At 41.5% G+C, this 17,552-nt stretch overlaps 1 protein-coding gene across 2 annotated transcripts; it reads left to right on the top strand.

The window, feature by feature from the left end:
• The first annotated feature begins 3,600 nt into the window (after positions 1-3,600).
• On the top strand, positions 3,601-15,159 carry LOC136432177 (ADP-ribose glycohydrolase MACROD1-like). 2 transcript variants are annotated; one of them, XM_066423217.1, is made up of 11 exons: positions 3,602-3,969; positions 4,434-4,550; positions 5,665-5,772; positions 6,387-6,416; positions 7,002-7,118; positions 7,507-7,610; positions 8,133-8,163; positions 8,298-8,377; positions 8,808-8,931; positions 10,487-10,588; positions 14,873-15,159. In XM_066423217.1, the coding sequence occupies exons 1-11, from the start codon at positions 3,690-3,692 to the stop codon at positions 15,061-15,063; spliced, it is 1,284 nt and encodes a 427-aa protein (XP_066279314.1). In that variant the 5' UTR covers positions 3,602-3,689; the 3' UTR covers positions 15,064-15,159. The 2 variants fall into 2 exon arrangements, with proteins under 2 accessions (XP_066279316.1, XP_066279314.1); XM_066423219.1 differs by lacking the exon at positions 10,487-10,588 and having other exon boundaries at positions 3,601-3,969.
• Positions 15,160-17,552: the final 2,393 nt, after the last annotated feature.

Below are 17,552 nucleotides of genomic sequence, written 5' to 3'. Positions count from 1 at the left end.
CATTACATTTCAATCATGTTTAACACGCTACCTACATTTCACAATCATTAACTATTTTAGGTGAATTAGTTCAAATTTCATGATGGATTAATTTCATGTGAGTATGTTTTCTGATAAAGTAATTTCTGATAAAGTTGAGTAACAAAATTTTAATAACGTGTGAAAGATATCAGTTGGAAGAAGGTGATCCAACAATGTTTCGGTATGCAAATTTTGAGGTGTCAAGATAATACTTTCACACCTATTGAATTCACAACCTTAGGAGAACAATAACAATTGTAAAGTGATAAACCAGGTGTCAAAATATCAATCTCAGTTTCAAGATACTACAGTTTCACACTTATGTCATTTCACAGTCAGACATATACTGAATGATTTCACAACTTTGGCAGAACAATAAAAATTAGAGGGTGATCAAACATTTTTGCTGTATATTGCTGTTTCCTTTATCTTAGCATCAATTGAGTTTTGATCAGAGTTTGTAAATACTAAATAAAATCATGGTTTATAAAAATATATTGCTGTTTCCTTAATATCTTAGCATCATTAAGTTTGGATCGCCGTTTGTCCTAGGACAGATTGCGATCGCAATCTCTACTAGTAGAATCGTAGATTGTCCTAGGACAGATCGCGATTGCAGTCTGTCCTAGGACAAACGGCGATCGCGATCTGTCCTAGGACAATCGCCGATTGTCCTGAATCGCCATCTCTACTGTGACATATACATCTCAATAGCCTAACTACAGCTAATGCAGAAAAGAGCTTGTTGTACCATTATCTGAAGCAACTACACTGGGTATTCATATGCAATGAAACACCTTGTGTATACAGCTCAATTAACTAGAACCAAGGACATTATGTAATGTCCTTTCTAGAGCAAATGCAGAAAACAGCTCGTTATACCATCACGGGCAGGAACTACACTGGGTATTCATATGCAATGAAACACCTTAGACTGTCAACGTTTACGACATATTTGCCAATTTTTGGCATGTTGACCACAGTCGGAGGACAATTAAATTTCTTGTGTTTTTTTTCAAAATCAGGCGAAAATTAATGATGTCATCCATAAGAATTACTTAGTGTGGCCTAACCGAATTCACCATAGCCTAGAACATGAGAATTGCCGGGGCTAACTAGCCTGGGTGCCATGTCCTCCGTAGTAACCACTGGCTCCATCGGTCCGCTGGCTAACTTGTGGTTGTGAGTAGTGCTGTGTACCTAAACCCGTGTTCAGGTGCGGATTTAGATCCAGAGGTTCAGGTTCAGGTGTAGACTCATAAGTCCGGACCTGAACCCATGGCATATGCGTGCTAAAGATATGTTTTCCTGTTACATGTAAAATTGCATATCGGCATATATTCTATATGCAATTTGAAATTGTGAACACAAAAGTTAAGTTATAAACATAAAAACAGCAATGTCTTCATATTTTTTCAGTTAAAATTTCACGATCTAAGGAAGGTTTAAGATGGTTTAAAACAAAAAGGAGAGATTTTTTTTTCAAGTCCGGACTTATTTCCAGACGTTGAGTTTTTTTTTGGACTTGAACCTAAAAACGTTAGGTCCAATCCTAATCAGGTCCGGGGTTTAGGTACACAGCACTAGTTGTTAGTTCCTAGCCTGGGTACCACCCTTGCTATACCACGGGTTAGCAAGCAAAACAATTGAGCCAGCGGTTACTACGGAGGATCTTGCACCAAGGCTAGGAGCTACCAACAACCCACTCACAACCCACGGCAAGAGAACCCACAAAAACGACTTGAAAGGGCTGAACAGTTTCCTGTTTGTGTCTGTTGACTTCTTGATGATAACTACTGTAAATGCGTTTAAGTTCGCGTGGTCTTTATTTCGTGGTAGCGAGAAAATGGAGTGTCCGCGGTGGTTTTAAGTTAACGTTTGAAACTATAGAAGCGCTATAGTCATAGCCATAGGTAGGCAAAAAGTTTCGCGGTGGTTTTAAGTTCGCGAACCGCGAACATAAAACCATCGCGAACATTTCTGCATTTATAGTATACGTAACGTTAGATACTGAAGAAGAATAAGGTGCCTATATAATATGGTGTGTCCGAGAGATGGACTAATGATCATGGAAGCCATTGGTTCCTGTTGAATACTGGAAACGTACCGGATGTTACTGATGCTGATGCTCAGTGAAGGTGTGGGCGAACTCCGTACCTGTGGAAATAATGCCCTTCTCAGATGATTATGAACAGAAAATTGAGCAGAATCATACGAGTACTAGTATACAAGGAAACGATCAGAAGAGGGACCACGTGCACTGTATGTCTATGTACGCTGGGACAATTTTTTTTAACGAACTCGCTCAGTGCAAGGCCGTAGTGGGCCACTCATCAAAGCACAGAACTGAACTAATTCTTACTGTAGCAGCATCTCTTCACCCTAGGGCAGAAACATCAATGCTCGAGACAAGCATGACTTCACTGACCCATTAGGAGAAGCAGGGGTTACGAAGGCTGCTCGGGAAATTCCCTACCCCATTTAGACCGGAACGTTTTGATCCACTCACACCGGGGCATGCCCCTACTCTTTTTCGAAAGACGTGGTGGGTCCTTTTACGTGCTCAAGGTGTGAATCTCCTCAAACACGTGACCTCCATTTAACGTCCTATCCGAGGGACGTCCCTAACCCTAAATGAGCTAAGTATTCATTTACATCTGAGTGAAGTGAGGAAAGTCGTGTTAAGTGCCTTTCCCAATGGCACAACGTCGGGGCGCAAGTTCGGACATGTCTCTGGACACAACCTGGGATTAGATCCCGGGTCCCATCGTGTGACAGCCGCGCGCTCTACCACTTGCGCCACACGACGCCACATCCGTAGGGGACCACAAATCCATAAGGGATACAGTAGAAATGATGTTAACCTTTTGGGGTGACGTATTACAAATATTTGTCATGTGTAGAAATGGGTATATTGTGCGTGGCACTGTTCAAAGCACTGCACTCAAGTAATGAAAAACTTGAGTGCAGTGCCAAGTCGTCGTTGTCTGTCCAAAAACGAAGTAGAAAAAAATTCTCATTGATTATGGAAATAACCAGGTGTTCATCTTTTCTCCCCAAATAACACAAGTTACTGGAAGTATGCAAGTGGTATATCAGCAAAGTAGGCTATTGTTGTTTTTCCTCATAAATCATGTAAATGAGACCTTGATTTGCATGATTTCTGTCTAATAATGTTCACCTCTACTTCCTAATGCCACAAGAATAAAGACTTCATCAGTTACCACTATTATTTACTGAAATTATAATATTTCATCATTAATTATGCAAATTAGATCTCAATTTGCATGATTGACAACTATTGATATTCCTTCTCTTTCTCAGTTACAAATGTCACATTTTTGACAGTCCTATCATGGAATGCAGCGGATTTATAAAGTTTGCTAATGGATTATGCAAATTGTCATGATTTTCGGTACGTAGATAGCATCACTTAACCTACGTACCTACCTACTGTACCAAAAATTATGACGACGCGTCAACCCCTTCTTGATCTATTCTCTTTCAAAGTCTCAAACCAAATCGGCACCGAAAACATAGCCTTCATGTCGAAGGCAATAACACTGTAGGGCAAACTTGAGTCGCTAGGTGGCGCTGCTACACGGTCACCGTTCTTTGTGGGAGGGCAAGCTGTACAAAATATTCTGTCTTCCAAGGAGGACTCATCAATGTCCAAACTTACCGGATTACTACCGTACAGCAAATATCTATCGTTCAGCCTAAAATCGTCAGCTAGGCTTCCCGGAGTTGTTGCCGGGAACTTGAGGCAGCTGCCGTGCTTTATACACTCTGCCAAGTGGAGTACAATGTCCGATACAGGGGGCAGCGACAAGGGGAGGAGGGACAACAGACATGCGGGGGACGGGCAGGGCAGCCCCGTGGCACAGGTCAGGCACTACCCGGGGACACACAGAAGCTCACCCGGGGAGGAGGGGCTCAAAGCACGAAGTAAGTCTCGTCTTCTCGCCTCTGATATGTATTGCCAAACTTTGCAAGTCCTCACAGTAAGACACACCAAATTCTGAATCGTCATTACGTTACATGAATATTATATTCTACAGTATGATCTCAACATTTGTGACCTGATTATATGAGCGACGTACAAAAAATGGACATTTGCACGTGACGTTACACGTACATATGGTACAGGTACAAAGGTATCTTCCTATTATTTTATTTATTGATCTATCCATTTATTTATGAATCTTATGCCGAGATATGATGCACTTTGACACCAGGTTACTGAGGTGTCCAAACCTTAAATCTAAGTTTATTATAAATATAATATGGTCAGTTTCGTTTGCCATTTATTTATCATAAATTGAATATCATATTTGCAAAGTGTTAAAACATTATATCAGATCAGCCTGTGTTGTCGCACCTTACCACCGATGAACGCTGTTTTGTTTCAGAACGATTCCTTGAGCTTTCCTTGGAGGAGAAGAGACAAGTGTACAAGTGTCGCGACAACTACAAAACACTAAACGACGTCCCCACCTGGCCACAGTATAGGAAAGAACACAATATAGGTGGGTATACGGACTGTACCTGCGTCGTCGTGTGGCGTAATGGATAGAACATTCAGCTGTCAAACAAGGGGACCCGGGATCGATCCCGGGTTGCCCCCAGACATGTTTGGAAATGCGCCCTGATGTTGTGCCCTTGGGAAAGGCACTTAATACAAATTTCCTCGCTTCACTCAGGTGTAAATGAGTACCTAGCTTTGGTCAAGGACGTCCCTCGGATAGGACGTTAAATGGAGGTCCCGTGTTTGGGGAGAGCCATACCCCACGCTCGTTAAAGAACCCACCACACCTTTTGAAAAAGAGTAGGGGCATGCCCCAGTGTGCAATGGTCCAAAACCTCACAGTCTCGTGTACATCTTTCGTACCGTGCTTGGAGTCCTCAACTTAATGAGGTTAAGCACGTAATAAGAAGAAAGAAAGAGAAAGAAAGCATTGAATGGCCAAGTGGTTCGGCTAGCAAACATGATCATGAGATTGAGAGGTCACAAGTTCGATTCCTGGCATTACTGGCATTGTGTCCATGGGAAAGGCACTTTGCACAACTTTCCTCACTCCACCCAGGTATTAAAATGGGTACCTGACTTCGGTTGGGGTGGTAAAAGAAGGTGGAAGGAGAGGGTTGGGTTCGGCCTTCCAATACCGTGTTCTAGACATGATATTTACTAGATTTACTACCCACTGCCCCTATGGCCTCAAAAAGGCTATGGGACGTTTACCTTTTTACTACTGTCTGCTTCTCTTTGCATGGCATCGGAAGTGTATTTCTATGATATATGTATTTCTAGGAGTATTTTGAAAAGAATTTTGTTACTCAATACAGATGACGGAATGTCCCTGTGCAAGCAGCTCACAGTTGAGCTCCTGGTTCCAATTAGTTGCTAACTGGAAGACCCTGGTTCCATCCTGGGTTTCGGATATCTCGGGGCTGCACCTGTCTTTTAGAAGGGACATAAAAGGGGGTCCCATGTTCAAGGAGTGGCTAGCAACGCCTCCATGTAAAAATATACCCTGCTACAGAAACAGTAAGGAAACTTGCTGCCCTATGTGTCACTAGGCACTACAACAAGGGCCTGAATGAATCCTGATGACAGATTTATCTTTTCTGCTTCCCCCACAGGCCTACGGATTAAGCCCAAAGCTGACCCCAATGAGAAGTTCAACGAGAAGGTGTCTGTATGGCGCGGTGACATCACCCAGCTGGAGATAGATGCTATTTCCAACGCAGGTATTTAAGATGAAGAGATTCTTCCACGCTTCTTAAGGTCCCATTTCAGTTGCACCGCACACGTAGGCCTCACCAATATGATTCCTTGGTTCTTCAATGGACATTTCAAAGTAAAAATTTAGCAAGCGGTCGAGATGAGAACAGAAGGCTGGGAGGAAAATCTACATCAAATTTTACCTTTACAGTTTGTTTATTCACTCCCTGAAACCGTGTGTACCATGGTACAGTCCTTAAAGGCTCTGTTTTGAAGTTGATTTTTGAATTTAGCTTTATTTTTTTAAATTTGAGAACTAACAATTAAATTTGATATGGCCATTTACTACCACTTATGCATTATTAAATGGTGATAAATTTGAGTCATTTCCCTTGGACATTTTCTTTGTCATACTGTCTGCCACTGATATTATATTACACTTGATCTCAATGTTCTATGTATGACTTACATATACTGCATTCAGTGTTCTACCAGTAGAGATCCACCTATAATTATAATATCCTTGTACACATTGCTATATTGAAAGGCAAAGTTGCAATGTACTTGTATTGATGGCATTCGGTAAATCTGTATTTCAATTGTTGATGTTTAATAAAGCAATCTATTTTGTTGTTTACAGCCAATGAAAGCCTACTAGGAGGTGGAGGAGGTATGTTGTGATGATAATCATGTTTATGCTCTCATAAGCAAAGAATATAAATTGTCAAATGTCTTTTCTTCATTTAGTGCTTTCTTACATTTCCTTAGATATAGCCACATGAGATCTATTGTCATGTGGCTCTGTTAATGCAAAAAATAATGGTGCTCTTTTTGGAGCTGTGCACCTAGATATTTTTGTAGAAGCTAGTATAGGGTAAAGGTAGCTACTGTACACCAGTATACAGAATATTCTTGAAATTTTAGTATCTGAAAAAGCAAAATAAGTTATAACCTTTGTTGTATTTTGTTTGATGTATTACTTGTTTAAGATATTGAAAGTTAGCTATAGAATTACAGATTAAAGTTCTTAAGAGATGCTGTAGGGTTAAATTTGTAAGGTTTTGCTGACAATCTACTAAATTTTATTTTGTGCACCAAAGATTATTTCTGTGCACCTAAATTTCTAGGTTAGGTGCACCAGTGCAACCATTCCCAAAAATGAATTTCGCGCCCTGGAGTGCTTTGCTTACTACAGGAGATCTATTGTACTATTATGATGATTCCAGTGACTGATTACCATACCCCCCCTGCCCAGTCGATGGTGCGATCCACAGTGCTGCAGGTCCAACACTAGTCAAGGAAACAGCCACTCTGGGGGGCTGTGAGACGGGCCATGCCAAGTTGTCAGGGGGGCACAGACTACCAGCCAAATGTAGGACATCTTACGAAACATCTTGATCACCTGTTTTTGTTTTCATCTCTTCATTTCGTACTAAGAAAAGGAATTGTTTACCTTGTTTTCCAATACTGTTAATGTCAAGTATGTTAGTTTTATCATGCAGGTATACAAACTCTTTGAGTCTCAATGTCTGCACGCCTTTTTCCGTTTGATACGCAGTTGGCCCACTCTAATTCAACGTTAAATGTTGTCGGTAAATTATTTGTGAAGCATATTTGGGCATTGTAATTCTATGTAGCGTGTTATTTGTCATCCAGAATTCACTGTCAAGCATTGCCAGGTCCCCCCATGCAAACCCTCTTTTGATACAAGACAACATGTGTGATATCATGTAATCAGTATGCCGACTTCCTCCATACAGATGTACTACATGCTGTTGGTCCCATCGGACAGAAGCCAGACAAGTTAGAGGGGTGTTATAAGGACTGTATGGCTCTGGCCAAGGAACATGGACTAAGATCTGTGGTAGGTCATTTCTTTTATTATGTTTACCTTCTAATTATGTTTCCCTTCATGGAACGGAAACATAATGTTTTTTCCTTCGTTTCTTCCTCTTCTTCTTCCATTTCAAACAAATAAGGTCAATTACCTGGACTAGACAACTGTCGCCATGATCATTGTAGCAGAAACTCTGTGGTGTTTGATTACATTATGTAGCAAGTGGCAGGACAGGGGCTGGAACTTTGTGGTGTTTAATTACATTATGTAGCAAGTGGCAGGACAGGGGCTGGTTACCACCATATATATGAATGTGTTAAAATGTATTGTAAGAATGAACAGAGCAGTAGTTTGTTAGGCTAGATAATGTGAAAGAAAACTTTATGTATTTTCTTGCAAATGTTACATTTTTCTAGTTTGCTAGTTTTTTTAGATGACTGGTGATGAGAATTATGCTTTGTATTCCTTCCTCTTGTGCACTTTTCTTGCATCAGTTGGCTAGCTATGTAGATGTTGATGTTAATCATGAGCATTTCATCTCTTCCTTAGGCGTTTCCCTGCATCTCTACGGGTATATTTGGTAAGAAATGTTTTCTTTTCAATGATCTTGTTTGCTTTGCTGAGTATTGACATTTATTGTGATACATGTGACGTTTGCGGTTGTACAGTTGGTGTAATTTTTCTTTCTTTCATCTTATTTTCCTCTCATTGCAGGTTACCCTAACTACCCAGCTGGGCAGGTTGCTATTGGTTACATCAGGAAATGGTTGGAGACAGGAGATAATGCAGACCATGTAAGACTGCACTTCATCAGTATTTAGACAGGGGGTGTTGTGTACCTGTGGTGTATCTGCCTAATTCTTTTCGGTATTGGAACCAATGAGTCTGTTGTTGACAATGTCATTGAAATCCCAAGAGCATACAAAGAATTACAGAAGTGATGTAACTGTCATCTAACTGAAATACTGCAATTCATCAATGTTTAGACAGGGGGCGTTGTTTACCTGTGTTATATCTGCCTAATTCATTTCAACATTGGAACCAATGAGTCTCCTGTTTACAATGTAATTGAAATGCCAAGAGCATACAACTGTTATAACATAAAGCAGGTTCTCCTCTGCAAACCCACTTATTACTAATTATTGTGACTTTCTCACATTTTAAGAGAATGTACAAGTAACATTCTAAGATGATGAAGTGATGACAAGATACCTCCTTCTCCAGATGGACCGTGTGATCTTCTGTGTGTTCCTTGAGAAGGATGTGCAGGTGTACGAGGAGCTTCTGCCTGCGTACTTCCCCACAGAAGACGACGTTAAGGGGGACAAGGAAGCAGCAGCAGATACAGGTCTGAAGAATCATGGTTTGCCTAAAAGATACTGTAAATGCAGAAAGGCAGAAAATGGAGTGTTCGTGATGGTTTTATGTTTGCGGTTTTTAAAACCACCATGAAACTTTTTGCCCACCCTTTTGACTGTAGCACTACTATTATTTCAAACGCGAACTTAAAACCGCCGCAAACACTCCATTTTCTGCCTACTGCGAAATAAAAACCATTCAAACTTAAAATGCATTAAATTTTACAGTACATTATAGTACTTTCAGATTAAATATCTTTGGTCAAAATGGTCTTACAGAACCAATCTTTTTGAAGACTAGGGGAAGCTTGGAATACTTGTCAAGAGAAGCTAAAGGCCCTGTCAAACTTGTGCGTATATTCAAGTGCGTATGAGTTGCGCATGAACATTTTTTTGGTTTATGTAAAGTTTGCAGGGAAGAAGTTGTTTTCTACCTTGACCCACCGTTGAGCAGTCTAGTTATCGAACCAAAGAAATGACTTCTTCGACTGCAAACTTAACCTAAAACAAAAACTTGTTTATATGCAGACTTGCATATACACATAAGTGTGACAGGGCTCTAAGGACATAATGTGTACCACATATACATGTAGATCCAATGGATGGGTTTTGGAGACTTAAATCCTGGAAACGTGACTCATTGTTACATTTGTGAATGTTTATTAATGTGAATCATTGTTATACTGAAAGTTGGTATGTAGATTTTCCAAAGTCAGGGTTTTACGCTTGTCTAACATTTTCTACTCGCATAAGCCTTCTATTTCAGGTTGCACTCTGTAGCTGGTTAGTAACCCTGCTAATAGATGGTTGCTTTCTATCTATTCCTGTAATGCAAGCATAATGATATTTCTGATACACTATCATGATTGTATAATATTTGCCTTGCTAGGTGATATGTACACACAATCTAACATTTGCAACTATCTCTCCCCTAGAGCTTCACCTTGATTTGCATCTTCTTATAAGGGTTGTTAATTGATCCTAAGGCCAAACCAATTTTATTTGTTGATTCTCGGATTTTTTCAGAAAAAAATTGGAGCGACAGGGCGAAACATTTTTTTTCTTCTTTTTTTGGCAAATAGTCTGGGGTGAAGATAAGGGTTTACATAACATAAAGAATAAGAGGATTATTCAAGTTTCAGCTTTGTATGGCTCATTTTATGCAATGTACACCTTTCTTTGATCTAGTACTATAATTTCTGTAACAAAATTACCTTTAACTATGTAATATCCGGACTGATATTGAGAAATAGTTTTAATAAATGAAAAATTATAACCTATGATAAAATTTGACCACACTTTTTCAGTATGTGCAGGCCTTTATAAACTCTTTGGGTGGCTATTGAGTTTCACAACTGAACAGATAGCAAAATCGTGAGTAAAATTTGTGAATGGGAATAGCGACCCATTTTTTTTTCTTTTGAATGGGAAAAACAGGAGAGGCTATTCCGAGAAGCAACAAAAAAGTTGGTGTGGCCTAAATAGTATATCTTTGTCAGTGTTGTGCCTCGAAACTAACCTCATTGTGCATGTGACCTCTGTCAGATGACCCCATGGAAGTTGCAGCTACTGATAAAGTTCAAAGTAAGGATGCGCAAAGTGGCGAGGAAGAAAGACCTATGGCAGAGAAGCCAGCAGAAACCGAAGGTCAGCATGAGAAGGAATCGAGAATGTGTGTACTCTTAACCACCTGTATAATCCACCTTTTCTGCTAACATGTACCTTTCTGTCTTGCCAGGTGTGGTTGATAATACCCTGTCGTACACACACACACACACACACACATGCTGTAGCTGACCATGGCCTCTCGACCTTCTCCAGACCATGGTTGGGAGTTAAGCCCCTGTCACACATAGCCAACCATGGCCTCCCGACCTTCTCCAGACCATGGTTGGGAGTTAAGCCCCTGTCACACATAGCCAACCATGGCCTCCCGACCTTCTCCAGACCATGGTTGGGAGTTAAGCCCCTGTCTTACATAGCCAACCATGGCCTCCCGACCTTCACTAGACCATGGTTGGGAGTTAAGCCCCTGTCTTACATAGCCGACTATGGCCTCCCAACCTTCTCCAGACCATGGTTGGGAGTTACTCTTGAGGAAGGTCATCTGTAGTTGGAAGTCTGTGGTGTTGCCTACTTGTCTAAAAAAGAAATGTCCGCACCAGCCGACTATAGATTTTGAAATATTTAAGTCAGGAAAGTCACATTCTGCTTGGATGCGATCAGAGGACTGAACTGGAGCTAGAATGGGATGGATTCTAGGCTACTCCTAACCCAGCACCAGCCTTGTTTGGGGAGTGTGTAACAGTGGGGTTCAAGTGCCTCCAACTGACCAGTTTAACTTGTCTAGACCTTTTAGACTAGTGGTTAAGGCGTGCCGCCTGTGATCTGGCTGCCTGGTTTCGGCGCGGGTTCGAATCCTGGGGGCCAGGAGACTGTTCTACTCGCTTCTTCGTTTCACTGGTTCCCACACCAACCCTGTGAGCCTGGCAAAATGTGCCGCACAGGGATATCAAACTCAGAGATTCGAGGATGAATCTTAAAAGAGAAAAGGGGGAGTAGTGTTTCAAGTGGTTGGGAGCAAAGTCATTGGAAGGTCCTGAATGTGTGACAGGGGCTTTACCAGTCTCCTACTCTCCTGTCCACTATGTACTTACCCTTGTCTGTGTTGCATCTCTCTCTCTCTTTCCAGCTTGAGTCTACCAGAGTTTGCAGAGGTAGGAATCCATGTAACTTCTGAGTGTGTCAGATCAGCTCGCACTTATCTTTTCACAGCTCACCCCTTATTGTGATGTTGCTTCATGTGCGTGCAAGGTGTTGGTTTGTCGGTGGCATGTGTCATGTTGCTTGGGTACAGCAAAAGTTAGGCCACAGCAAGTAAATTTTATGGATGACATCCTCTGCAGACTCCAAAATTTAGTGCGCGCGGGCAAAAAAAAAAAAAAGGCGGGCAAAAAAAAAATCCCCATTTTCAAACTTGCATACCATAAAGCACATGTATTTTTACAGCATCTAGAACGTTTTTGCAATGGAACTGACAGACGTTTGAAACACATTGCCCCGTTTTCAGTATATTGACCATTGGCAAAGGGTAAAAAAATTCTTGTTTTTTATTTCAAAATCAGGCAAAAATCAATGTGCGCTGATGTCATCCATAAAATTTACTTGCTGTGGCCTGATATGGGACGTGTGTTTTTCTGTCTGAACAGGTGTATTGCTAATCTATCTTTGACGTGTTTTAATACTTGGCACTTCAGCTCGTATGAAAGATTCCTTCAAACTGTCAGTATCCATGGTTGATGAAAGAGCAAGACTTTGGAGTTTTCTTGAAGAAGACACTAACCATTTGCACCTTAGCTTGTATCTTCAATAACCAGCTCATTGCACCGCTGTTCTTCCTCCTACTACATGTACTTACACCTGCTTTACTGTGTTAAGTTTCAAGTCCAAAAGTTTGTTATGTGCATGAGGTAGAGCTGTGTACCGGTACAATGTACCGATTCAGTACCGGGTACAATCAATTAGGTACAGGTCCAAAATTCCTGAACCCTGGTGTATCGGTACTGAACCGCTACTAATCAGGTCAAGCCTGACTCTTGATGGCCACTTTGACAGATAGAATTACCAAGAAATTACCGTGAGTGCACTAAAGCCACATCTATACTATACTCTAGCACATAAAACATATATGCAAGGCTGGAGTCAAATTTTCATCTGTGTTTTCATAAAAATAATACCTTGCACACAGTGTTCTCGCCAGCCTGATATTTTTACCCGTCATTTCAATTTTCCTGTCCGGAAGAACATATCGAGCGCCGAAGGCGCGAGGCGTCGCGCCGGAGGCGTGACCATCCTAGGGGGGTCCGGGGGTATTCTCCCCCGGAAAATTTTGGAATCTAGACCCTCTGAAACGCTATTTCCTGCATTTTGAGGGGCAAATTTCTTGGTAGAATAAGCTTAGTTTAATGACATCTCTTTCGGTGAAAAATTACACAAGGGTTTCAGGCTTAATTTTGGGGGGAGGCGTGCTGTCGATCATCGCGGTAAGATCGAATGTTCACACACAAGCTACATTTCTATGTTGTATACAATCGACAAAGAAAAGAAAATCAATCACAACAAAACTTTATTACGTATCTACGTCCTACAAAAAATACACACAGAATAAGTCGGCAAAATTAAAATTTTTCAACACTTGTCCCGTATGCTCCCTGTAATTCTTGAACATAAAGAGGAATTTGACACCCTACTTTGAGAAAGAACGCCATAAAGACGTCCATTTTTTTCCCCATGTTTTCCACGGTTAATTTCTCCGTTAACTGCACTGAATGTCTTCAAAAGTTGTCGATTCAAGCCTTCCAACAGCCGCTTCATCGTGCGATCCTTGCGATCCCCGCCATTCCTCTAACATCTCGCAAATTCACGCGCGCTTAGCTGAAATCACGCGAATAGCGAGACTCACATGTCATTGGTTGGTATTTCTTATGCGACGGAGACGACGCACTGTGATTGGTGGAATAGAATATCTGACGCCTGTTTACCATTTCTTACGGGAAGAAAGCGCATTCAACTCAGCCGCCGCGGCTTCAAACTTTAATAATGTTTTACAGATTACAGAAAGCCTAGCTATAGGAATATTTCTGAATTTTTAGGCTTCTTTGATAACAATAACTGACGGTGAACCGAGAGGGACAAAACAGAAATAAACGTCAGCCCGATGCGACCAGCCAAAACTGTGGGGTGGGCGGCGCATGACGCCGAGTTTTCGGCGGCCGCCAAATATCCACCACGGCGCTCTTTGTCGCCGGCGGGCATTTGAAATGATCTAGATCGCCCTCGCCGCGAACTTCCGGTGATCCTCTGGAGTTTTTGCAAAATTCTAAACTCTGTCTAAATATCTTTACACACCGATATATGTCCATTAAAAATGACGGGTTGGGCAAAACTTTTGTCCGTCATGAGCAACAAAAACCCGTCAAATGACGGGAGGACGGGCGCTGGCTAGAACACTGCTTGCACATTTAAATATCATGTTGTTACCAGTTCAAACATGCTTTTGTCCTTATTGAAAATCTACCATTTCCTGAACAAGTAGTTTAAATACAGGTTCAGGTCCGGACCTGTACCTAAACCTGTGTACCTGTACCTGTACCTAAAATTTGTTAAGGTACACAGCTCTAGCATGAGGTGTACTATATAACTGAGAGAAGCAATGTGCACTGACACGGTGACACTGTTCTAGATTGTTGCAAATTGCTCTACAATTCTGACAGTAGTGACATCTGATCATGAACATCAGACTGTCTTAGTTTCTTGTATTGGCCTGACTTGACCCGTTTAAGTGAATCTCCATACCTGGCACATGTAAACAATGGCTGCCTTTATATTTCTACATGTACCTTGATTTTGAACTGTGTAATATTTCTAAATAGTACAGTTTTGTTATGAACAAATTGCATAGTCTTTTTGCCTGTAGCAGCCTCACAGTTGAGCTCCTGGTTCCAATTAGTTGGTAACTGTAAGACTCTGCTTCAAATCCCTGGACACGACATCTCGGTAGGGACTGTCTTTTGGAAGGGACGTCCGGCCTCTACCACATTAAAGGGGAAGGACTACCCCCCTAATCTCCAAGCAGATCTACATGGGGCGCGAAAATCGTGAATGCTAGCCAGAGAAGCTCCAGTCAGCCAGAGAAGCTCCAGCCGGGCTGATGAACCCTCTCTGGCTGACTGGACCTTCTCTGGCTAGCATACTACGATTTTTGCGCCCGGCGTGGATCTGCTTGGAGATTATACCCCCCCCCCTGAAAAAAATTTACCCTGCTAAAGAAACAGCAAGGAAACTTGCTGAACTACTTACATGTATGTACCACTAGGCACTACAAGGTGAACAACAATTCCACAGTCATAACAAGTCCTGTTGCACTTTCAGAAGTCAAGGAGACTGCAGCAGAGGAGGAGGAAGAGGATCCCCAGAAGGGCAGCAGTGAGGGGGTTAAATCTGAGGACACGGCTCCTCCCGAACCTATCGTGGCTGAACCCGAGGAAGTCAAGACATCAGAAGAGGAGAAACAGGATTCTGAGTTATCAGAAAAATCCGAAGCGGCAGCGGCGGCACCTTAGGATAAATGTTTTCTCCTTTTCTTTGCAAGACAGCAATGGTAACTGAATCCACAAGGAACTGTCCAATGCTAATTCAAAAAGCTGAAGAAACCTATTCTAGTACATTGTATTCCAAATGTGAATGCTCCAGAGAAAGGCTTTAGGTGCAATGAGCAATGTTTAGTATAGATGCACAGGAAAAAGCTTTTGTCGTCTTCCACGGGCTGTTGGAATTAGCTGTCCAGTCCGATTGGCGGAAAAAGCTGTCCGGTCTGATTTCCGGGTGGAAAAAGCTGTCCGACTGTTTCTGCATGTGGTTGCGCCCCCTAGCAGAAATAAAGCAAAGTGCAAGCAGTAGGGCATGTCATGATGTGAAGCACTCTCATTGCATACAAGCATGCAAATGCCCCCCATCGGACTGGACAGCAAATTCCAACAACCCCGTCTTCCACACAGAGCCAGAGGATACTGACTGCTTGGCTATTAACTGTGATGCAGCCTCATTTATTTCTAATTTGCAGGTTGTCCGTGGGAGTAGTGGTTACAACTGGATTTATTGTGGCTTGCCTGTGTTGTCAGAAAGCATTGACTTGCTATAATGGAAATAAGCCTCACTCTGTTTTGAGGGGGAAACCTAAAGTATGCCATGTTGCAAAGCAATATAGACTGTCAGTGCAGCTATTGAGATTAGATAAACAATAGTCTGTTTAGTAGACACAAAAATATGACACCAGCTTTTGAACGTATCCACCTCAAGATTTGTTTCAATATAAAATTGCCCAAAATCTTCATATGGGCAGCATGGTAGAAAATGGTATCCTACAATCTTGCTTTAAGCAACAAAGTTTCTGGACTGGTACACATTCAATATCGTCCCAAATGCTGTCTTGGAGAATAAAACAGATTACAATGAAGCATTCACACTCACTGAACATTTTTTTGTGAACATTAATGTGGTATGTGTACTTCTGGAATCCTAAGAGGAGTTTATAAATATGTATTCAAGACTAATAATGCATGATCAATGTAGACGATGTAGTGAGGTGTACAAATGTACATGTATGTTGTAAACTTGTAGTGATATCTAATGATTCTGATTGATTTGTATTTGCAACTTAAGTTTTCTTGAAGCTCTGTAATTACTAAGAAATCATTATGCCTTATGCCAGTATTTGTTGCTATGACTTTATCAGTGTTTCTGACTGGAAACTTCATTATGTATTTAGTCTCCTTTATATTTCATTTTGTATACATGTATGTAAGCCAGTCCGTGTGTATGTAATTCCATCTCATTAAAAGTGATCAACACTCATCACAGTTTTAATCAGTCATTACTACTTTGGTCCCCATGGCGCAAGCGGTAACGCAACCCCGCTGCTTCACCATCTGGATCAAATTCCGTGGATCCTAGGGCTCGAGTTCGATCCTAGGGGTCGACTAGTACTCCAGCTCGGACATTAAGGGATTGCATTCGTCATGTTGGATGGTGACGTAAAGTTGGCGACCCGTGTATGAGGGAGCTTCAGGCATTAGCCTCAAGCATCAAACCTCTGCACGTAAAAGAACCCAACACACTTATCGAGAAGAGTAGGGGCGACCTGGTGTGCTTGGGCAAAAACGCAAAGCCGCATTGCACTACCACTAGCTACTTGAAAAAGCATCATGCTTCACCTCAAATGAGGATGCCTTGAAACATAACACTTCTTTGGTCCCAGTGGAGTTTGCTTTGGGGCACAAGTAATAGGGATGCATGAATAATTTCATCAGGTTGGTAAATGACTACAACAGCCAACGTTTCAGTGACCGTCTGTCACCTTCCTCAGGGCAACACTGACTGGTTCTATTTCACATTGCAGCTAGGTGGCGCTGCTAACAATGCGGTCCCAAAACGAGCAATAAAGTAACAAAGATAGATATTGTCAGTGGGATGGGACCATAGTGATAGAGAGGACAACAGATGCATCTGTAAGGAGACTGTACACTCCAGTCATGAATCATGATGAGGAGGGATATATACTCAAGTCATTTTTGGGATCGCATTCTTAAAGGCAGCCAAAGCAATGTTAGGGACCAAAAAATGGAAATAAAAATAAATGCTGAAATCTTTATTGTAGTGACATTTACTAACACTGTCTAGCACATTTGTGTTTATTACTTTGAGGATTTTGAAACCGTGCAAAAACATGCCATACAATGATCCCCTTAGTTTCGCGAGCCTACAAAAACCCCGGCGACGATTTTCAGTGAGTTCTCACATCACAACGATGTCATATTTTTTGCATCATGGGCGTCTCTATACATTGTGATAGTGTTGTTTTAACTAATAATGTATAGAAATGACCAAATAAGTTGACTTCCAAAATCTGATTTTCGGGCCCTCAGAATATTGCTTGGGTTTCCTTTAACACGTGTCCCACTGAAATCATACGATCAGGAACTGAACATGTGTTATAATGAAATATCTTGACAGTGAAGCGAAATAAATACTGCAGAAAGGACATACACAGAAG

Source organism: Branchiostoma lanceolatum, chromosome 4, assembly GCF_035083965.1.
Source record: "Branchiostoma lanceolatum isolate klBraLanc5 chromosome 4, klBraLanc5.hap2, whole genome shotgun sequence".
Taxonomy (NCBI): domain Eukaryota; kingdom Metazoa; phylum Chordata; class Leptocardii; order Amphioxiformes; family Branchiostomatidae; genus Branchiostoma; species Branchiostoma lanceolatum.
Note: the sequence above shows the minus strand (reverse complement) of the source record. Positions and strands in the feature narration are given on the sequence as shown.